The sequence below is a fragment of the Gossypium hirsutum genome, chromosome D13, assembly GCF_007990345.1.
Source record: "Gossypium hirsutum isolate 1008001.06 chromosome D13, Gossypium_hirsutum_v2.1, whole genome shotgun sequence".
Taxonomy (NCBI): domain Eukaryota; kingdom Viridiplantae; phylum Streptophyta; class Magnoliopsida; order Malvales; family Malvaceae; genus Gossypium; species Gossypium hirsutum.
Window position 1 is genome coordinate 64,131,808 of NC_053449.1, and position 22,969 is coordinate 64,154,776.

At 33.5% G+C, this 22,969-nt stretch overlaps 2 protein-coding genes and 1 pseudogene across 3 annotated transcripts; 2 read left to right on the forward strand and 1 right to left on the reverse strand.

The window, feature by feature from the left end:
- Window positions 1-473: 473 nt before the first annotated feature.
- LOC107937340 (magnesium transporter MRS2-11, chloroplastic) lies at window positions 474-7,858 on the forward strand. Of its 2 annotated transcripts, none has more exons than XM_016870237.2 (14): window positions 474-964; window positions 1,800-1,872; window positions 1,994-2,064; window positions 2,224-2,309; window positions 2,402-2,486; window positions 2,618-2,686; window positions 3,803-3,883; window positions 3,987-4,152; window positions 4,237-4,282; window positions 4,603-4,683; window positions 4,896-4,978; window positions 5,442-5,485; window positions 5,598-5,676; window positions 6,875-7,858. In XM_016870237.2, exons 1-14 carry the CDS (start codon window positions 554-556, stop codon window positions 6,922-6,924), a joined length of 1,425 nt encoding a protein of 474 aa, XP_016725726.1. In that variant the 5' UTR covers window positions 474-553; the 3' UTR covers window positions 6,925-7,858. The 2 variants fall into 2 exon arrangements, with proteins under 2 accessions (XP_016725726.1, XP_016725856.1); XM_016870367.2 differs by having other exon boundaries at window positions 5,598-5,698; window positions 6,875-6,997.
- On the reverse strand, window positions 6,662-11,374 carry LOC107937251 (aspartic proteinase 36). The gene is made up of 10 exons (XM_016870138.2): window positions 10,793-11,374; window positions 10,512-10,641; window positions 9,504-9,754; window positions 9,207-9,434; window positions 8,572-8,734; window positions 8,380-8,453; window positions 8,204-8,300; window positions 8,032-8,098; window positions 7,751-7,822; window positions 6,662-7,178 (listed from the first exon to the last, which is right to left on the reverse strand). Exons 1-10 carry the CDS (start codon window positions 11,029-11,031, stop codon window positions 7,021-7,023), a joined length of 1,479 nt encoding a protein of 492 aa, XP_016725627.1. The 5' UTR covers window positions 11,032-11,374; the 3' UTR covers window positions 6,662-7,020.
- Window positions 11,375-15,554: 4,180 nt separating this feature from the next.
- On the forward strand, window positions 15,555-22,969 carry LOC107937538 (uncharacterized; annotated as a pseudogene).

Consider the following 22,969-nt stretch of genomic DNA (forward strand, 5'->3'; position numbering starts at 1 on the left):
ATATGTGCTTCAAGTATTGTTCAATATCGTTTATATTAGTAAGTGATTAATCCAATTCTATTTGAGATAGAGGTGTTCATGGGTTAAACTCAATCAAGGTTTAAATTTTTTAAGAATTCCAAGCTTGAGCTAAGGTTTGACTCGACCCGCTCAAAAAATTCATATTATTGTTTAAACCCTAAAAAACAAGTCGATTTAAGTTGAGCTTAGATCTTGAATATTTAAACTTGAGTTTGATCAATATTTTAAACATGCTTATTCTTTTTATCCCAAATTTATTTTTTAAGCCTATAATATAGGGTTAAATCTTCTAAAAGAAAGTACAAGTATTAAATGTTAAATTTGAGCGTGATAGAATGACCAAATTGAAAATTGACCAAAGTTCGTCACAAAAATGAAAATAAAATAAGCCACGAATCTAATTCTAAGCCACAAAATAAATACTAAAAAGTCATTTTCGCTTTAAGAAAAACGAATTTTTTTTAAATAAAAATCGATTTATAGTTTAATCAAAAAAACCAGATTATCTGTTAACGAGAAAAAAAAAAAACCAATGGCGCTAACTCCTCCTCCTTCGCCAAATCTTCTCCAAGTCTCAGTTAAATCTTCATCATCTCCTTGTCTATCACCGTCCGTACATTACCTTCTATTCGGTTCTCCATGCTCCAATGCTTCCCCGTTTCTGCTTCAAAAGAGCGGGCTTCCGCTGCTTCCCGTGGCGGTGAAACCTTCTTCTTTGGAGCGGAAGATCAAGTGCTTCATTACAAGATCGTACACGAAAGAAGACCGTTTGAACGAGCCGGAAACATTTTCCGCCGAGGATGTCGCCGGCGGCGATGATGAAGATGGAGGGAGTGAAGATCTGGACTTGCAGCAAAACCGTGGTTCTGTGGTTGCCTCGCCGAGGATTGCTTCGTCTTCCAGTGATTCACTCTCGCTTGGAATTCGCGAGCCTGTTTATGAGGTTTTTATTTCTTTCCTTTTTCTTTATTATTGTAGGATAAGTAGAATTTTACTTTTTTTCCGTTAAATTTTAATCTAAGAAGAAGAAGATAGTTACAAGCAATTATGTATCGTAAGATACGTAGAATTTACTCTCTCTTTTTTTTTTTCATTCTCTCTTGCTTGTAATTCGTGAGCCTGTTTATGAGTGTTTTATTTATTATTGTAGGATAAGTAGAATTTTACTCTTTTTTTTTGTAATTTAAATTTTAATCTAAGAAGAAGAAGATAGTTGCATGCAATTATGTACTGTAAGATAAGTAGAATTCTACGTTTTCTCATTAATTTTTATCTCTCTTGCTCTTGCTTTTGCTTGGAATTTTTGATCCTGTTTTGAGTTTTCTATTTCTTGTTTTCCTTTATCATTGTAAGATAAGTAGAGTGTTACTTTTATAAAATTAATTTTTAATCTAAGCAGTAAGAAGAAGACAGTTGCATGCAATTAGGTACTGTAAGATAAGTAGAATTTTACTTTATTTTTTTTTTCATTATTGTTTTTCTCTCTTCTTGTAATTCGTGAGCCTGTTTATGAGGTTTCTATTTCTTATTTTCCTTTATTACTGTAAGATAAGTAGAATTTTACCTTCTTTTTTGTCCTTTCATTAATTTTTAATCTAAGAAGACGACTGGTGCATGCAATTATGTATTTTAAGATAAGTAAATATTACCTTTTTTCATTAACTTTTTTCTCTCTTGCTTGGAATTCGTGAGCCTGTTTATGAGAGACAGTTGCATGCAGTTTAGGTTTTATGTGTTAATTTTGGTTAACATTTGGTGATTATTTTTAATCTCTAAAGGTGCTAGAAGTGAAGTCAAATGGAGTAGTATCTACAAGTAAGATAAATCGACGTCAATTACTGAAATCAAGTGGTAATGTACTTTTCCTTTCTTATTTTATTACTTCTTGGTAGGCTTTACATGCAAGGAAAAGAAAATCTGTCTTTTATGACTTATTTGTTGTGGATTAATTATGTTTTTTCTTTCCTTTTAGGTCTTCGTCCTAGAGATATCCGAAGCGTTGATCCATCATTGTTTTTGACAAACTCGGCGCCATCTATTCTGGTAACTGCCATTTGCGCTATTCTATCTCAAGCTTATTCTTTTATTTGCTATGCTTGGTTCCGAAGTATTGGCTTTGAGTATCATTTTGTTTACTTTGTTTGCTTCTATTTCTGTATAAAATGGTCTTGCGAACTCATTTTTTCCTATTCTTGCTCTAAGGTACGAGAGCATGCGATTCTTCTTAATCTGGGATCATTACGAGCAATAGCAATGCGAGACTGTGTTCTTATATTCGAATATAATCGGTAATCTTTTCATCTGTGCAAATTCGATTTCACTGTTTCATCTATTCGAATTGACATTGAAGAACTTGTTGCACATGTTGACCATTTTTTAGTAAAGGCGGACAGGCTTTTATGGACACATTGTTGCCTCGACTGAATAACATAAATGGAGGGCCATGTATGCCTTTCGAGCTTGAGGTTTGTGTCTTTACGAGGACCGTTTCTTTTATATGCTGATGAATGAGGTGATTTGTGTGGTGGCCACTGATTTGAAGCTGTAATTTTAGACGTATGTGCTTTTTGAGAGACATTTAGTGTGGTACTTTCAGGTTGTTGAAGCAGCATTACTTTCAAGAACACAGCGTTTGGAGCAGAGACTGATGGATTTAGAACCTCGTGTGAGTATGGAAACATAGTGAGTATTTTGTTTGTTTCTTTTCTTTATTTCTTTCACTTCTCTTTCTCAAGCTGTATGGTGAATTGAGAAAGTCCTTATGAAGCTGCAGGCCATCAATCTTTTAGACATTTTCTATTGTGGTTGCAAGCAAATTTCAGTAACAAATGATTTCAAGTTCCAAGTGAACCTATACTAGAAAAGAACTGCTGATTCATGTTTATAGGCTCCCTGCCTTCTTTTTCATTTATTTATTTATTTATCTTTTCTCTCTCGTCTCTCACAGACTTAAAAACTCATTGGCCTTCTGGTTAAAATGTCTATCAAAAACATTTGAGAAATATGCTTTATCAGCCATTTTTGGTGCCTTCTAGATGTTACAAACTGTCCTATTCCCCACACAGATGCAAATGAACCAAGTTGCTCCTGATCAACTTGAATCTTGTGTTGCAAATGCTGCCTTTTGTTGTTCATCATGAAATCTAATAAACAAGTTTAAGCTTGATCATTCTGTTAAATAAGGCAAGTTTAAGCAAGAGGGTGTTAAGCATTTAGCTTGTTTATGCTAATGATTATTAACTTGTGAACAACTAAATTATAGGCTCATTTAGACTATATGTACACGAATGCAATATTCTTTTATTGAGCCTATTTGTGCGTATTGGATGCCTAAGATCCTTGTAAACTTCTTAATTTCATGAATGAACTCAGACTTGAGTTTTATGCAGGAGCTTGTTATTTCTGTTTGAAACAAATTTTACAAAGCTTAATTATGTAAAGAGTCAAACTCGTGCCTGATAAAAGCTTTAAGAAGCAAGCTTATTAAGATAGGGCTTGATTCATGAGATGGTTGTCTTGCTCATTCAGATGTCTTGTTTTGCATTATCATCTTTTACTCTAAGCATTCCTTAGAAAGTTATAATTCTAACTGTTCTCGGACAGCATATTTGATAAAATTAAAATTTATGTGTTTGCTAGAATTTATGGTTATATGCCTAAACATTTCGCTTTTTTCGCTGTGATTTATCTAGAAGTTACAAGTTTGTACCTTGAGTGCCTACAGTGTCATTATGTAATAGTTTTTGATAATATGAACCTGTTTAATCTCTTTCATGTGTAGGTTCAAGCTCTGCTTGAAGAGTTGCCTAAAAAATTAACCGTTGACATATTGGAGCAACTTCGTATCAGCAAGCAGACTTTGGTATATTAACTTTACAAAAATATTGACTAGTTGCATAATAATAAATGGTTAAATGTCTTTTTTAGATTATTATTATTATTTTCTTTTCGTTTTATCATGCTAGGTTGAATTGTGTTCAAGAGCAGGGGCGCTTAGACAAATGCTGCTTGATCTTTTGGAGGACCCCCATGAAATACGTCGAATATGTATTATGGGAAGAAACTGTAGTTTGAAAAGGGGAACTGATGACGTGGAATGTTCTCTACCCTTAGAAAAGTTGATTGCTGAAGGTAAACTCTTCTAATCAATCTCAGTTATGATGTGTTCTTCTTTAAAACAAGTTCTAATTTGGTTTGGTTTGGTCATTTTTGCAGAAGAGGAGGAAGAGATCGAGATGCTTTTGGAGAACTATCTTCAAAGGTTTTTCATTTTGTTCCTTTTATATGCTCGGTTTTTCTATTCTTGATGGTCTCCAAGTTTGGTTGCAAGAACTTTTCAAAAGTCTGAATTTATCGATGCTATGAACAAGGCATAAACTAAATAAGGAAGATGTATTTTGAGGTTTGGTTTAACACAAAGGAATAAACATATTTTCTTAGAAGTGGCCTAACTGTTTGATTCATTTTCACTGGCCGGGCAGAAAGGCTTACATCTTAACAAAACTGCTTCTGTTATTTGTTTGTGGGCACATTGTGTCTTCAATGGCTATAACTAATTACAATTTATTGTTGCATTTGCAGATGTGAATCTTGCCATGGTCAGGCAGAAAGGCTTCTTGATTCTGCAAAAGAAATGGAAGATTCTATTTCTGTCAACTTGAGGTCTGAATGAATTTTGATTTTCTTTGGTTTTCAGCACCACCATTTCATTTCGGGTTTTCTCAATGCTTTATCTTCCAAAATCCCATGTTCCTCTTATGTGTGATCTTTGTGGATTTGAATTTTCAGATCGATTTCTAGTTTATCTTCCATTTGCATCTGAATCCACAATCCTTTTTAACTAATGAAATAGGGTTTTTAATTATATCTATCAGCTCTCGAAGGCTTGAGGTAAGCAAAGTGGAACTACTTCTTCAGGTTGGGACATTTTGTGTGGCAGTTGGGGCTCTAGTAGCAGGTTTGTCATTCCACCACCACGAAAAATAGAAAAAGCCAAAACCTCTATTGATTGACATTTAGTAATTGCTTAAGGCGTGGTAGCCTAGTTGCTACATTTTGTGCAGCCCGAATCTGAAACAGCTTGAACCTTGAACTGAAACGAACTCTAAACTAACCCAAACCAAATCCTTAATGATCTGAACTCAAAGTATCTTGAATATTTTAAAATCCAAATTGATCCGACCCAAGATAATCCTATCCAAAACCAATCTGGTCCGCCCAACTAACAGATCTATTGTAAATCTACGATGCCACAAATCATGAATCACTAGGATTCTTAATCATCTTGTGACAATAAAATTGTTATTATGTTCAAGTACAATTGTAGCATAGTTCATCGATTTATCACATGAAATATGGTGATAGTTATGTTTTTCCGCATATTTCAAGGGGGCTCAAGATTATACTTGCTGTTTTTTTAGGTATATTCGGCATGAACTTGAAGTCCTACCTGGAATATCATATGGTATGTCTTGTTCATAAAACAAAGTTCAAACGCTCGGTTTCTTACTGATTAATTCATTCCATATATCGACATGACTTTCACTTTTGCTATGCTAACTTCATTCGTTTTGCAGTTTGCTTTTTGGGTCACCACAGCGGGGATTATTGTTGGTGGTGTGGTGGCGTTTTTTCTCATTTATTCATATCTGAGAGGTAGGAGAATTCTTTAATTTAGGTAAGTTGTGAATTACCTTAAAAAGTTGAAAACTAGTTTTTCTAGCCATTTTAGAACTTAAACTAGGAAATTGTTAAACAAAAACAAATATGTGTGTTATGTTAAACTACTACTACTACTATTTTCTTTTCAACTTTTTGGTAACAGATTTGAAGCAAAATGGCCATTGCTAAACCTTACGGTTGATTTAATGGTTTTGATATTTGAAATGAAAAAGACAATACAGTATTGACTTATTTTAGAAACATGACTTTAACAATATCTGAAGCACATTAAGCATAACTTAATGGAAATTAAAGAGATACTTCTTTTAGGTTTTTTTTTTCATGTAAATAGGTTTATATATTAAGAGTTGGATTGTATTTTTCTGTCTTGACTCAAAAGATGAGTAAATTATTTCTTGATACATGACATATCATAATGGATAAAAACAAATTTACTTTTATAACTAATTTCAATGAATTAAATTACTATTTTTGAATAAATAAAATAAAATGCAGTGTCGGTAATATTTTTAAACAAAAGCTAGATGCAAATGATGCTGATAATCACAAATGTAAGATTCCATTATGGTATTCTCACATTCTCCATCTCAAAGAAGTTAAAATTCCAAAAGTAAACCCAAAACATCACTAAAAATTGGCTAAACAAAGATATACTTTTTTGCCCACCCAACTTAATTTAGGGAAGTGTGAAGATATCATACGAGAATCTGTAAAAATTTATATAAAAATCTTAAAAATCAAGTTTAAGATTAAATTGAAATTTTTTATTCTTATCCCTAATCCAACCCCACTCCACCATAATAACAACTAAATGTTAGTTTTTTTTTTTATAACATCTATATAAATCTAGAACCTTTTACCTTCACTTAAATAAACCCTTATTTTTTAAACTTAAATTCAAGTAAGCACCTAACATTTAATTTATACCTAAAACAAAACCTTTTAACATAATTCGACATTAAACTTAAAACAAAAACTTCATTTAGATACGAATCAAGTTTAAATAAAAATAAATAAAGTTCTAGAAACTAGCCAGTTCAGTGAACCCCCAAATCCTTTTAACTTCACATCGCTGATGAATATTCAATGGGAAGAAAATCACAATTGCATTGCACACCAAGCAGCCAAACAAACACTAAGTGCAATGGTTCGTATTTGTGTGTCAGTTTAGGTCTGCGTTTGCTACTGAAGCTTGAGCTCGAGTCTCGGTCCATGACATGACATTAGCGTGGATCAAACAGTTCATCAGGTTGATGTCGATTGCTATAATACAAACTGGTGAGAATTGCAAATTCCAAAATCGTTGTCGTAAATGTGCTACAAAAGGAGTAGACCGGCAAGCATGAACATATTCAGAAGTAAAGCTACAGTGGTCTGGAGTTCATCTGGTGACGAACTGTTGTTTATCGGCCTCGCATTGACGAATTTGGTTTTTCCCGGTTCAGTATTTACGGAGACATTGACAGATGATGAACCTAATCATAAATAAAGGAGTGGATTCAATTGTTTGTAACTTGAAAGAGATTGCATATGCCATATAGCAAGTCTGGGATTCAAATCTCAACATTTGTAACCCCTTTATAGTCAAACAACGTATGGTTCTGAATTGGCCGATTTTGGGACTGAGAAGATCATTGCAGCATAGATTATTGTTCTTGTTGAGGGTCAGTCTGCTCCTTCAAGAGAAGTCTTTGAAATATCATCCGCCGAGCAGCTGACCAGACCCCCAACAACCCATAAGTATTGTCTCCTAGGGGAGGGTTTTGTCTCCCGTGCTCTGCCAACAGCTACCTTGCTATGAGCAGCTGCCTTGAGGGCCTGACGCTACACTGGCTATGTGAACCAGGCCCTCAGGGCAACCATTCACGACACACTGGCTCTCGGTAGAGCACGGGACACAAAACCCTCCACCAGGGGACAATACCTTCGGTTGTTGAAGGTCCAGTCAGCTGACCAGTAGACGATACTTCGAAAACTTCTCCGGAAGGAGCCGACCGACCCTCAACAGTTCTTAAGGCCGATTTTAGTAGGGAAAATTTACACTTACAATCATAGTTCACCCATCCGATCTGTTGTTTTTCCAAGTCGTAAACAAAGATTTTGTCTTTCATAACAAGATCTGCAAATTGAAAGATAACCGGAACATTAATCCGTATTGCGGATTTAGTGATCAAATCACCATTATAATTTCATGCACAAGGTAATCTTACAGCTATAAACAACTAATCATTTCATCGGAACATTACGAAAACGAAACACTTTTCAAAAGTGCAAATTTCATGAAATCACGAAACTAAGTTCATTCCAATTAATTGAACATTACATTACCTCCTAAAATTGTTAACTTTTGACCCTCGATTGTCTTAAAGCCTATGCACCAAACTGCAGAACCACCCTATAAGAAACAAAGTTGCCTGTGTTAAGGTAGCTACAACATAATAGGAAGAAAATATGATACAAGTCGAATTGAAATCTATATCTGAAGGTTTAGTCGACTCACAATAGGATTCTGCTGGATAAGATAATCCTCAGGATGTAAAATCAATGCTGCACCACCGGCAAAGTTCAAACTAGCTTCAGGAAATATGTGATCAATGCTGAATAAAACGTTAACGTAATGTTAATAACGACAATCTAATACAATTCAACACTCGATGTTGACGAAACAAAATCAACCTGTCGGTTATTAGGTAGCATTGGTTTCCATGGGAAAGAACAGGGTGCACATGTTCTGAAACAGCATTATTGATCTGCAAGAGAATAATCGTAAATCGTTAAATTCAAGCTTAGTAATCATATCATACTCAAGTTTCATTAACTGGAAAGATGAGTATAGCAGGTCAATATTGAATCTAGTTTAGTACTTACAGCATCGATAAAAGCATTATAAGCTTCATCGGCTAGGTACGATAAAGTTGTTCCTGAATCAATTATTGCTCCATGGTTGATTGATGTTGAGAACACTGATGTGTCGATCGATAAAACTTGCCCTCCGACTGAAATGCTCCGCAAATCAATATTATAGTGAGGCCTGAAATATTCCAATAGTAAAGAATATACATTATCAAACAAGCAAAAACGGGGTCAGTTTTTCGTTTTTTTCTCTCGAGATAATCAAACAATATCTTTCATTCTTGGGGAAGCTATGCCATAAAACATGAAAACCTGCAGAAATGCTTTATTCTCATCAGTTTCGGGCGTAAGGACCTAGTGAAAACGGTGCTCCTGTGAAGTTCATACGATAGTACTGATTAAAAACAGCACGTTTGATTACCATAGTTCCACAACAAAAACTTGGTTTTGTGAATAATAGGGAACAATCACCATCCAGAATATCAAGGAAAGTGTATATAACTAACAACGAATTACAGAAGCTATCATGTGACAAAAACTGACAGTTCCAAAACCCGGAAAAGGTGAAAAGATCATTCCGGGAACAATTGTAACATGCCCGATAGATGAATAACAGAACTGCTTCAATGAGATGAATCGAGATTACATACATTGACGGGACAAGCGGAGTATAAACCATATCCGGCTCCACGATCTCGCCGAGAACAAGTATACCGCCGCCATCATCATTTCCTTTTAAGCAATGGGAAAATGTTCTCGGTGTTACTCGTTGAGATGAAAGTTGTGAGATTACGGACAAACTCTGTTGCCCGAACCCAAAGATCCCATCAACCGCTCTATGCGAGTCTGTCAATTTTCCAGTATGTAACATGCTACACCTGTTTTAAGTAAATTCCGGTTTAAAACATGATCTATATTGTAATATCGATGGTTTCAGTTTTACTCACCCGAACATGATGGAAGCTGTAGCATTGCCAGTCGTGTGTCCTGGGAGAATTGTATTGAAATGCAACAAATCCGATACGTAATAACCTGACGTTCCACTACCATCTCCGTATTGAAATGTGTAACTACATTGGTTGCTCGAACCCGAACAGGTGGAATCCGACACTTGGATACCGGAACTACATCTTTGGTCTGAACATGAGACTAATGAAGCTGTTGATGAGCTTCCAGGATCAAAAAAATTAAGTGGAATCTGTAAAGCAAAATGGTATTTCAAGTCCCTTTGTTTCCAACAATTATGAATGTAAAAGATCCAATTCAATAACATACATACATACATACATACATACATACATACATACATACAAGGAAAACACGGTAGCTCAATCCCTTTGTTTCAATCAATTATGAACGTGAAAAAGCCAATTCAAGACCATACATACATGCATGCATGCATGCAAATACACATATAAGGAAAACATGGTAGCTCAAGTCCCTTCGTTTAAGTCAAAATTATGAATGTGAAAAAGCCAATTCAAGACCATACATACATACATACATACATACATATAAAGGAAACATGGTAGCTCAAGTCCCTTTGTTTCAGTCAATTATGAATGCGAAAAGGCCAATTCAAGACCATACATGCATGCACACACACACAGACCCCTTTGTTTCAGTCAATTATGAATGTGAAAAGGCCACTTCAAGACCATACATACATGCATGCATGCATGCATCCATACACACGCATATATATACAAGGAAAACATGGTAGCTCAAGGCCCTTTGTTTCAGTCAATTATGAATGTGGAAATGCCACTTGATCAAGACCATAAATACATGCATGCATAATGCATTCACACATATATAAGGAAAACATGGTAGCTCAAGTCCCTTTGTTTCAATCAATTATGAACGTGAAAAGGCCAATTCAAGACCATACATACACACATACATATATATACATGCATGCATGCATACATACAAAAAGGAAAAGTGAAATATACTTTAAGTCCACTGGATTTAGGACAGCCATTGCAGGAATTACAGCCAACCCATAAAACATCACTCCCTGTATCAATCTGTACATTGAATTCCCTTGGAGGAGAACCTAATTGTAATTTTGTATAATATAGCCTAAAAAAATAATCAAAATAAAAATAAATTAATCAGTAAAAAAATCAAATAACCAAACTTTTGAATCTAAATTTAGAAACCAATGATCCATAAAACCCAAAAATAAAATTAATTTAAAAATTCAGTAAAATTTAAATACATATATATATACCCAACGATAAACGGATCGTAGGTTCCTGAAACCGGAAAACCCACGACACCAACCGACGAGGACTCCAACAACCTTCCATGCCTGAGTCTATCACGTTCTACTAGTTCACTCAGCTCGAGTTCATGACTCGCCAACGGAATGCTTCTCTCCAGTTTGAAAGTCGCCGGAAAACCACCCACCACCGCGGCCTCCGTAATCACCACCGTTATCACAACCCAGGCGCGAAAAACTGCCGCCATTTTTTTACCCTTTTCCCTTGCAAAAAAATTATATATATAACACAATGTCTTTCCTTCTGATCTTCTCTCTAAAAACAAACAATGGAAAATTCGAAACTTAAAATGGGAATTAAATTTTGAATTCTTTCTAAAGAGAATTTGGAGACAAAGACTGAGACACACAACACAACAGAGACACGATAATAACTGATGTTTTAGACATGGATTTTGTTCCGTTGCATATTATATATAATATTTATTTACAAAATTACGTATATATTTAGAAAATAAAAGGGTAAATTACACCCAATATCACTAACTATTAGTAAATTTATTTTTTGTCCACTTAACTTCAAAAGGTTACAAAATTAATCATTAAACTATTTGAAAGTTTTTATATTAGTCACTGGGCTGATACATTTTTTTAAGCTTGACTAGTGAACTCTAAGTGATGATTCGACAATCGGGATCGGTATGATGGATTAGTACCAATCGATGAGTAAAATAACATACCTTAGATCTAAGTCTATTTGATGGTTAATGTTAAAGATAAAGAAATATATTTAAATTTTGTTTCGCAGATTCGTGACGTTCTAAATTGTTTTAAGAAAAAAAAATTTAATTGTATAAGAGAAAGGGAATGAGAGCTTTTGATTGGTGCAATCGATGCAAACAGAGAAAGTTATGCAACAACAAATTTAACAGTCTTGTGATTTAAATAGGAACTTTCGAATTATTCAGTGACTATTTTAAAAATTTTTAAAATTGAGTGACCAAAATTTAAACTTACTAACAAATTAATAACATTTTGTATAGTTTAGCAAAAATAAAATTATATTTGTAATATCAAATAATCATAAAATAAATAAAATGTATTTAAAATTTTTAAAAAATACGAAATTAATGTACCATATTTTTAAATTTATCTTAGGGTTGCTTACATCAAACTTTCCCAACCAGTCCCTAAATTTTAAAATATTTTAATTGAGTTATTAAAATATCGACATATAACAATAAGGTCCTTCCATTAGTCTAAACATCAATTTAGTTAATAAAAGTAAGTTCGGATATGAAGTGTATTAAAGATACACAAACTAAATTGCAAACGGGTATGTACCTATCACATAGACAATTTACGTGTTAAAAATATTAGATGATGTCATTAAAATTTAGGCCAATTAGTTTTATTTAAACACAAAATCCAAACCATTCATTTAGTAGATATATATTTACAAATTGATCCTCATGTTATTCATGCTTATTCGCATCATACCCGAACCGATATTTAAGTCATAAATTGATGTCTAGACTAGCAAAAGGATCTGATTGTTATAATATCGATACTTTGATAACACAATTAGAACATTTTGAAATCTAGGACTAATTTATAATCCAGATCATAGTTTGAGGATTCCTAAGTAAATAACCCTTTAGAATATATAATATTTGCTCGGTGAACTTACCATCATGTGCGTATTTCCTACGCATTATTATTATTATTATTATTATACTTAAATTAAAAAAATAAAGTTATTACTTTTAATACTTTATTTAGCTTCCGTAACAAGTGATTGATCCTATATTTAGGGATCTTGAGATTCTTTTTGCTTTGTTTTAGTTTTTTATTACACTTTTCAAATATGTAAGATTTTTTTAAATAAATAAATAATTTTTTGTGGACTTGAAATTCCTTTGTTATTAATCAATTTTATTTTTCAGGAAATAAATATTGAAATTTAATTTTTTACCAAATTAATAAACATTAATTATAATTTCTTTAATATATAATTAATTGGTACAATTTATTTTAATTTGCTAGGTAATTAGGTATATTAACTTTTAAAAAGATATCTGTTTATTCCAAATTATTATTTTATATATATATATTTAAATAATCTAGTTATAGGCTTTGATCATATACAATGTTTAGAATTACTCATAACATACTTGAACTCACATCATTCTGCATTAACAATAATGCCAATGCTAATCAAGCTAAGACTCAATCGACATCCTTATATATTTAACTTTTAAATCCATGCAATCCAAAAAAATTATTATTCAATAAATCTAAAAATATTTAAATAATATATTTTAGATAATTCTGTCATATTTATACGTCAAATACACAATATTTTTTAACAATTCGGGGACAAAGCAAGGTAATAGTGGAGAGCAATGAGAGATGGTCTGCTCCATTTAGGAATAGCAGCAAGAGGCAAGCAATGGTCTTGTTCCTCTCAAAATGTTGAAACTTTTTTGTAATCAAAATTTTAAGTTAATACAATGATTAATTTAGCCCCAATTTAATAAAATTTCAGTTTAATCGCTTAAAAAATTATGAAAAAGATATGTTAATATAATGATAAAATTATTTTTTAATTCTTTAAAAGATCTTGAACCCTTAAAATAAATTTTTGGCATTGTCCGTAGCTACCCCTTAAAATAAAATTATATTTTTGATTGGTTGGTGTATTCTAAATTAGAAATGTTTATGAGTTGAGTTACCGTCCAGGTTTGAAGGCTTACTCGAAATTTGGAAAAGTTTGAGTAAAAATATTAGGCTCGAAAAATAGATTTGGACACAAAAAATAGACACATTTAAAATATGGGCTGAGCACGGGCTTGAACATTCAAGGCCCAAGCCCGACCGAGTCCAGCTCATTTTTAAGGTTATAATACTTCATATTATGTATTTTTATATATTATGTAATTTATAACACATTAAAAAATAAGCCTATATTAAATATATAATAGTACTTTAATTTACGTTAAAGTAATTTTAAGATGACTATATAAATTTTTAATAAATAAAAATGTATAAAATTATTAAACATTAAAATAATATAATATAAATATTTTTTAAAATTACAAAAAATATAGGCAGATCTAAAATGAGTTTGGGTTAATCTTTTGTAAATATAAACGCGTTCGGGCCAAATTTGGGCAATTTCAAGGTATTTTATTTATTTATTATTATTAGTGTTATTATATTATTATATTTATATGTTATGTTATATTATATTATATTATTTATTCACGTAAATCTTTTATAAGGAGAATGTTCATATGAAATAGACGATTACCGGTGACCGTACAAGTAATTACAATTTTTTGCATTTTAAATTTATTAAATTGTTGAATATTTTTATATTTTAAAATTATATTACATTTAAAAAGGTATTTACATAAGAATTTTCTAAACAAATTTAAAAATGTCTACAAAAATAAGTTTACAATTTTTAAAACTTCTGAACAAACATATTTTAAAACAATTTGTTTTAAACCATTAAAAATTATAATAAAAACTCTACATTTTCATTTTTTTTGAAATTATTTATATTTCTAAACGAGTATTCATTAAAAATATTTAAGAAAATTAAAAAAACCTGTATAATAAATTATATAAAACATTGTAAAAATAATTATATTTTATATTAAATTTAAACATGTTTAACTTTATTCAAATAAAAATTCAAAATTTTTTATTAAAAATTATAATTAAAATATGACATTTTCAATTTTTAAAAAATTATTTACATTTATAAATTCAGTAAAAATAATATTGTTCTAAAATTAATTTTAAATTTAAAAACCTGTGTGATAAATTACTCAAAAGATTATAAAAATAATTATATTTCGTATTAAATTTTAAGCACGTTTTACTTTATTTAAATTAAAATTTGGGAATTTTTTTTAAATTTTTTTTAAATTTTATTTTGAAAAGTTAAAAAATGATTAAATATATTTTAATTGATATACACGTCATTAATCTGTGCATCGCCGAAGAATAAAAACTAGTTTTTATATATTTTAATAATTCCTTTCCATTATAATAAATCTTATAATTTATATATTTAATTATTTCTCATATATTTTTTAGATTCTTTCTATATTTTTATTATTTCTTTCCACTTTTATCATTAAAATATTAATTTTTATATTTTTATATTTTTTACAATTTTTCCATGATTTATATATATTTTATCATAGAAAAATGGTATATTTTTGAAGGAATACCAAGCGACGTTTTTTCATTGGTTAAATCTACCTTTTTTTTGTTAAAGGAAGAGCAAAAAGAAAAACATAATTTTCACACACTTTAATTACTAAATTTAAAAATAAATATTAAATTGAAAAATGAATGTAATTCGAGTTAAATAGTAAATTAAGCCTTTGAGAAAATAACAAAAAAAATTCCACCGTATTCAAGTAAAAAAACCTTATAATATGAGTATTTTAACGGTTAATTTAAAATTTTTATGTATTTTAATTATAAGAGTTAGTGAGATAACAATGATCTCTCTTACTTTAATCAGTGATTGACGATTCAATTCTCGTCTTGGATATAGAGCATTTTAAAATTTATGGCTAGCATCTTTCCCCTTAATGGATATATAGAATGCGGAGAATTAATTAACGGGCTTGCTCTAGTAGATAGTTTGAAAAATAAAAAAATTATGTATTTTTTTTCTAATTTGAAACTCAGGTTTTTCTATTTTAGGTATATAATTATATTTCAATTATTTTTCTTAATTAAAAAAAAGGAAGAAAAAAACCTGAGATTTTCTCTTGCCCCTAGACCAAAGCCTCCGTTTCTACTTTGTAAATTCCTTTTCGATGGAGGTCCGGCAAATCTAAAACCCACATAGCAACCCGTTTTTTGTATTCCCTTTTTTTGTTCTCTCAATAATGGACTCTCCTAACCCGCCTTCAATGCGGGTTTTGACCCGCCCACCTCCGTCACCTGTACCCACTTCTTCTCCTTCGTCTTCTTCTTCTTCGAATCCCCCGCCTCCAACGCCGTCATTTCCCCGTTCTCTCGACGGCGTCGTGGTGGTGGGCTTCGTATCTCGGAGACCCGACGACTCTTCCCAGCTCATTAACCGGGTTGTAGACTCCAACGTGTTCGGGTCAGGTCAGATGGACCGGGTTTTGTCTATCGACAAGGATGAACTTAAGGATTGGTTTAAGTATAGGAGAATTAGTTACTTTCATGAGGAAGATAAAGGGATTTTGTTCTTACAGTTTTCTTCAAATGGGTGCCCGGTTTTTGATGGGTCATTGAGTTCCGGGTCGGATTTTGATGGGGTTTTGGAGGAACGGGAGTTCGGGGATCTTCAAGGCTTGCTTTTTATGTTCTCTGTAAGTTTTAAATTGGTGTATCTTATTCAATTAAAAGTATTAGTTTTTAGTATAGATTTTAGAATTTGATTGTGGTACTGAATATATAGTTTCAAGTAACGAATTAACTGAATTCAAGATTAAGACTGAATATATAGTTTCAAGTAATGAATTAACTGTATTAAAGATTAAGCTTTCTTTTTAATGTTATGTACTTTGCATTAGTTGAAATTGAGTGTCTGTGTGTGTGTTTGCATTAAATATACTCACAACTTTAGCTTAATCTTGACATTAAATTCCTTAATTATGAGTTCAGAACATAAATTTGAGATCATTGAGGCAAGCAATACTTACCAAAAAAGGGAATTTTGTTGTGGTATTTCAACTTCAGTGTGTTAATTATCTGGCATTAAAGCTTTACTTTTTGAAGTCTATTTGATTACCATTTGTCTTATATGATAGTAGCATGGGCAATTGGAAACTTGATACTATGTTACAAACCCTATTAGAAAGCATATTGTTGAATGCTTACTAATAGTTTATATGTCTGTGATTAACTCGATTAGCAATGCAGGTCTGCCATATAATCATATATATTCAGGAGGGATCTTGCTTTGATACTCAAAATTTGAAAAAATTTCGGGTGTTGCAAGCTGCTAAGCATGCATTAATCCCATATGTGAAATCTCAAACTACACCACCATTGCCGTCAAGGCCTCATTCTTCTTCGTCTTCTCGCCCTTTGACAACAGCAACTGCTGCCAACACTTCTCCAGGTAGAAGTGGTGGCATGTTGGGACGAAATGCTTCAGCTATCTCTGTCATGTTAGGTTTAGGTTCCTATACTTCTTTGTTTCCAGGTCAGTGTACTCCAGTGATGCTATTTGTTTTTGTTGATGACTTCTCTGATGTACCAAATTCTAGTGCTAATAGTAGTGAAGGGTCAGTAAAGGCACCCTCACTTAATCATGCTTCTAGTTCAAGTAGTTTAGCAAAGCCAACCTTGCCTATGAAAGGTTCTGCTTCTGTAGTAATGTTAGCACGTCCTGCAAGTAAATCGGAAGGTGGTTTTCGGAAGAAACTGCAGTCATCCCTTGAGGCACAGATCCGTTTTTTAATTAAGAAATGTCGAACACTCTCAGGTTCAGAAGGCAGCCATGGTGGGTCAAGAAGTGGGAGTGTTTCAAATTCAGCTCCTCTATTTTCTCTTGATGCATCTAGGGCTGTTGTACTTCTTGACAAGTCAACATGTAAGAGAAGGGAATCTCTGGAGTTCGCCATTGGTCTTGTGGAAGATGTTTTGAATGGAAAAGCAACGTCAGATTCGTTTTTGCTCGAAACTCATAGTCAGAGTTCAAACAAAGAGGATCTATCATCTTTGAAGGAATTTATCTACAAGCAGTCAGATATTTTGAGGGGAAGAGGGGGACTGGTTGCTAACACCAACAGTGGCCCTGCTGCTGGTGTTGGTATGGTGGCTGTTGCTGCCGCTGCCGCTGCTGCCTCAACTGCCTCAGCCGCCTCTGCGAAGACTTTGACCACCCCTGAACTCCCAACTTTAGATATATGGCTGTCTTCTAGTCAGCTTATTCTACATGGGCTGCTCTCTGCAAAGCGTAGGTGTATAGATGAAACTGAAATTGGTAAAAGAAAACCTCGTCGAGGTACCATTGCTGGGCAGAGTGAAGGGCTTGCTTCTAGAAGCAGTGAATCTCTAGATATTGCAGTATCATGGTTGGAAAGTGGTAAAGGGCTTAACACAAAGTTCTCTAGTTTGTGGTGTGAAAGGGCCCTTCCAGCTGCAAAAGATATTTATTTGAAAGACTTGCCTGCTTGTTATCCCACATCACAGCATGAAGCTCATTTACAAAAGGCCTTGCATGCTTTTCACTCGATGGTCAGGGACCTGCAGTGGAACTTTTTGCAAAGAAGCTGGAGGAAGAATGCACGTCAATGTGGAAATCTGGAAGGCAACTTTGTGATGCTGTTAGTTTGACTGGAAAACCATGTTTGCACCAAAGACGTGATCTTCAGACCGATGAGTTGCCTTCAGGAACTTTGGCAAAGCGTCATTCAAGTGGATATGTCTTTCTTCACGCTTGTGCTTGTGGTCGAACACGGCGATTGCGGTCTGATCCTTTTGATTTTGAATCGGCAAACATTACCTCCAATTGCTTTCCTGATTGTGATAAGCTTCTGTCAGCGCTCCAGCTACCAGAAGCAAGCAGCAAAGGACCAATTCAGTCATCTTCTTGGAGTTTGATTCGTATTGGCAGTTCAAGGTACTATGAACCTTCTAAAGGCTTACTTCAGAGTGGGTTCAGTGCCACTGAGAAGTTCCTTTTAAAGTGGAAAATACTTTTAGAGAACCAGAAAACCCCAAATGGCTTATCAACAAGAACTATGCAACTAGGTTCTGTGGGTAGGTCAAGCAGTGATTCTAAGCCTGAGTTCAATGCTGATGTTCAGTTAAAGAAGGCTAGTTCCACAGAGTTCTGTTCTGGAGAAATCGAGACTGCTGTTGAAAATCCAAGAAAACCTTTGGAAATCAGCAAGTTCAATGGTAACAAGATCAGTTTTGGTAGAGGCCTTCCCAATTTCGCAATGAAAAAACCTTTTTCAGAAGTTGTTGCTGGATCAGCAGCTACAGATTCAGGATTCCCTCCTCTTCAGCAGAGGAAACAACCTTTATCGGGGTCAGAAAAAGGAATAAAGAAAAATAAGGCAAGTGCACTGAGTTTGGAAGGGGCTCATGCAACTGTTGCTCAAGCATCTCAAAAACCTGTAAAGATGTCTGTTATGCAAAACATGAATCAAGTAAGTTCTGATGGTAGCGCAGCTGCAGATGGTGACCCTTTTCTACGAATAGGGAGTAATTTTGTTCCTGTGAATGTGAGCAATGATGAAAAGGCAAAACCAAACTCAGACACGAAGCATGTGATGGCATATGTTGGTTTTGAGCACGAATGCCCACATGGCCATCGTTTCTTATTGAACCCAGAGCATCTCAATCAACTTGGGCCTCCATATTCATTGTTTGAAGAATCTCATACCGCTTGTTCTGTGGAAGCTTCAGACCATACGTTGGCAGATTCTTCAAAGTTGAGGAAGAATGGTGGGCAGGGTAAAGTTAATCTGAATACAAATGGTGTTATTGCTGCTGCTACTCCTGTAAACAAGGTGAAAAACAAGGATGAGGCAAAAAAGGTGGTAGCAAATAGTAATGTCTTTAAAGATGGGCTGACACAGCTTTCTATGACTGAGGACCATAATAAGACACCTGTGAATGCAGCAGGTGTGCCTGTCGCTGGAAAAGACCTTGAAAAAGGCTTCCATGCTGTTAGCCTTGATGATAGTGGATCCGCTTTCTCCATGTTGAATAGAGATTTACCAATATACCTGAAGTGTCCGCACTGCAGGTCTTCCAGGAACAAAAAGGAACCACCTAAGGTTAAGTTTGCTGGCACGATATCACAGCTTCAAAGAATTTTTGTGGTATGAGTCTCAAAAGTCTATTACGCTTTCCTTTAAACTTTCTTCAACTTGTTTGAAAAGTTGTGTGTCAATTTAATGGCTATATGCCCTGTTGATATGGAATCTAATAATTGCATGCCTGTTTGTTTCTCAGATGCTTGAAAATTTCGAACTGACGTAATAACTTTTTGATTTTAGTGACATAATCTATGATAAAATTTATAGTATCATCACTTAGGCTAGAAAGTAGATGCTTCTGGATACGTTTAGGGTTCAGTAAATACTATATTTTGAGCGTTTAATGCCTAATTCATTTTCTGGGAATGATTGCTCTTAATTGTGATTCTGGAACTAAAATTAAGTTATGCCCAACTGATAGAAGTTTCTTCTACATTTTAGGTGATTACATGTTTAATTTACCCCTTTTTTTTTGTAACCTTGAATTACAATGTGGCTAATCTGTAGAATCTGCTTCCAGGTCACACCTCCCTTTCCTGTTGTTCTGGCAACTTGTCCAGTTATACAATTTAAGGTATATCTCTCTTTTTCATGAATGAGCTTTACTTCCACAATTTATGATATTAAAATGATGTTTTTATTACTCCTGGTTAAACCTTACGAGCTTAAGGATTTAAACAGGGGCACTTATTTATGTTGTCAGCTGATTTTCCCTTTATTGATATCATAGCAACTTGATGATAATACAGTGAGGCTTGATAGCTTCTATGGAATGGATTTGTCATGTGAATGAAGCATCTTAGGCTTAAATATGCTTTTCCTAAGCTATCAGTGATATTGTTGCTATTACTTCCTCTAAATTAATAGTCAGAATTTGTTGCAGGCATCTTGCTTGCCCGCAACGGTTCCAGACCGTGAGCAAAAGTTGCAGTTCAGCCTTGGATGTAAAGTGCTCTTACCACCCGAGAGTTTTCTAATACTGAGACTGCCATTTATGTATGGTGTAGAACTGGATGATAAAAGTGTGCATTCTCTGAATCCCTTTGAAGATAAACCCGAAGTTACTGGTTGGGTTGTTATGGGCACAACATTGCAACTTATGTCCAAAGGAAGTGGTCTCAATGAGGGATTTTATAAATAGTCGGAAGTCAGAATCTAGAATGTCTAAAATGGAGATTTACGAACCAATGATGAGTCTACCGAGGCGGTGTTGTATGACCACCTGCATCTAGACTCAGGTGAGGTTCAGGCATTCAGAAAGATTCTGGCTAAACTGTTATTTTTTAACCTTTAATTTATGATTTGTTTCTGAAGTTTCCTAAAGAAAGATTTCTGTTTTCTTTATTTTTGAGCTAATTTTTCTAAAGCAGCTGACTACGTGAGTTAGAAAGCACGTCAACAAAAATGCGATGCTGCAACTACTTTTCCTTTTGAAGATGTTGCTGTCAAGTTAGAGCTTTAACAGCCCCAAAGTCGTTCTCTTATAGCCGGTTGATGTTTTGGTTTTGAGTTTGGCTCCACCTAATGAGAGTTTTAATAGGTTTTAACATCCGTAAGTTAGTACTAGAGACTAAGATTGGAGCTTAATATGTAGAATGCGGATAACTCCTCTAGAACGATCTCAATTAAGTGTATGAAATTTATTTTTGCATATGTATTTGCAGGGCAACAATATTCATGCATTTGGTAATTGGTGAAGTTGATAAGAAGGCAAGAGTAAATTGCAAATGTTTAGTCATTCTCAGGTATTTATTTACACATCTTCATTGTGAAAACGATAATTATTATCATTCTAAAATAGTCGAGCTTCATGTTAAACTTGTAACTTGGACTTTTAGGTGGCTGGTGCTCTCAAGTGGAGCTTCCTGGTGATCTGTATGTTCTCTATATCCTTGCTTGCCTTTCTTTTGCCTATACTTTCAAAGACGAGTATACACACACACACGCATGCGCATATATATGGCTTGATTTTCTTTAGTGCATGAATGTGCTGAAATTGTATGGATAATGTATAGTTGTAGTGGATGATTGGGAATGGATGCCTATGTTACCCATACTCGAGTCTGTCAGTTACAGTTATGTGTTCAACATGGATGTGTTCGACATGGATGTGTTCAATCTTTTAAGGGTCCTCCATGTACTTGGACAGTCATATCCCATGCCATTGTTCTAATATATGTCGGACACAGGATACTTAAAGAAAAATGAAGACTTAGAAAGCAACATAGGTGGGTGGATGTTGCATTAATTAGGGAAGGCATAATGATAAATTAAGCCCTTAATATTTACATCTTTTGTCAATTTGGCCATTATTCTTTTTTGAAGCTAAATTTGACCCTAAACCTTTTAAAAATATTTGAATTTGGCCTTTCAAAAAGAAACATTGTTTTTTTAACAAAAATACTGACTAAAACTTTCAATTTTTAAACATGGCAGCTCACATGGCCATCTGTGTATACTTCCATTTTATTTTATTTTATTTTTTATGGACTTTTTATATATATATATTTAAATTTTGAATTTATTTTATTTTTTTCAATATTTTTGTAAGTTTTAAATTATTTTTGACATACCATATGAGACAAATAGTGTCTTGTCAGCATGAAATAAAAGTGAATTGCCAACATCGTTAAAAAAAATGTTTTAGTCAGCATTTTTGTTTAAAAAAAGGCGATTTGATTATTTTTGAAAGGTTAATGATCAAATTTAGCTCAAAAAAGAAAGAGTAAGCATCAAATTGATAAAATATATAAACATTGAGGGCTAAATTTATCATTATGCCATTACAGAACTAGTTTTTGTTTTACACCTTATGCTATCTTCCATTTTTCACATAATGAGAACTAAAGTATTAGAAAAGGGTATTTATATCGTTCTTGTTCTCTATGATATCATGTACTATATCTTTGTTTATTACATGCTTTGATTTAAATTTGTCTTATTTCAGCTTGGTGGTTGGATTGGTCTTTGGCCTTCAAGCATGCTGTGTTGATTTCTCGTTTTTTTCGTTTCGTTTTTTGAGCTCAAAGAATAGGCCTCGGAACAATGGAACAACTTCAAAAAATCCAGTTGCAGGCACCTGTTTTTGATGCTTGAGGAAACTAGAAATGTCATAGTGGAGGAGTTTCATTGTTGTAGACAAGGTGTTTGTCATTTTGCCTGAAAGAAAAAGAAAAGATAGAAGCTTGTGTTAAACCCCTGTTCATTTATTCCACCCCCAAAACACAAGGTCTAAATAGGGGTATTCAGAAACAAAAATGTGCAAACAGGCAGAATGATGCACATCCCTAAGCTGACCCTACTGAAAATATTAGAAAAATGGGTCCAATTAGATTAGATTTTTTAATTTTTCATATAAATGGATTTTTTATTATCTTATTTTGACAAGATAGATTTTATGTTA

Excerpts from the sequence above, each read along its gene's own strand:
- LOC107937340 (XM_016870237.2), top strand. The coding sequence starts at position 554 with ATGGCGCTAACTCCTCCTCCTTCGCCAAATCTTCTCCAAGTCTCAGTT. Across the intron at positions 965-1,799 it reads TTCGCGAGCCTGTTTATGAG|GTGCTAGAAGTGAAGTCAAA; the intron begins GTTTTTATTTCT and ends TAATCTCTAAAG. Across the intron at positions 2,310-2,401 it reads CTTATATTCGAATATAATCG|TAAAGGCGGACAGGCTTTTA; the intron begins GTAATCTTTTCA and ends ACCATTTTTTAG.
- LOC107937251 (XM_016870138.2), bottom strand. The coding sequence starts at position 11,031 with ATGGCGGCAGTTTTTCGCGCCTGGGTTGTGATAACGGTGGTGATTACG. Across the intron at positions 10,642-10,792 it reads TACGATCCGTTTATCGTTGG|GCTATATTATACAAAATTAC; the intron begins GTATATATATAT and ends TTATTTTTTTAG. Across the intron at positions 8,454-8,571 it reads ATAATGCTTTTATCGATGCT|ATCAATAATGCTGTTTCAGA; the intron begins GTAAGTACTAAA and ends ATTCTCTTGCAG.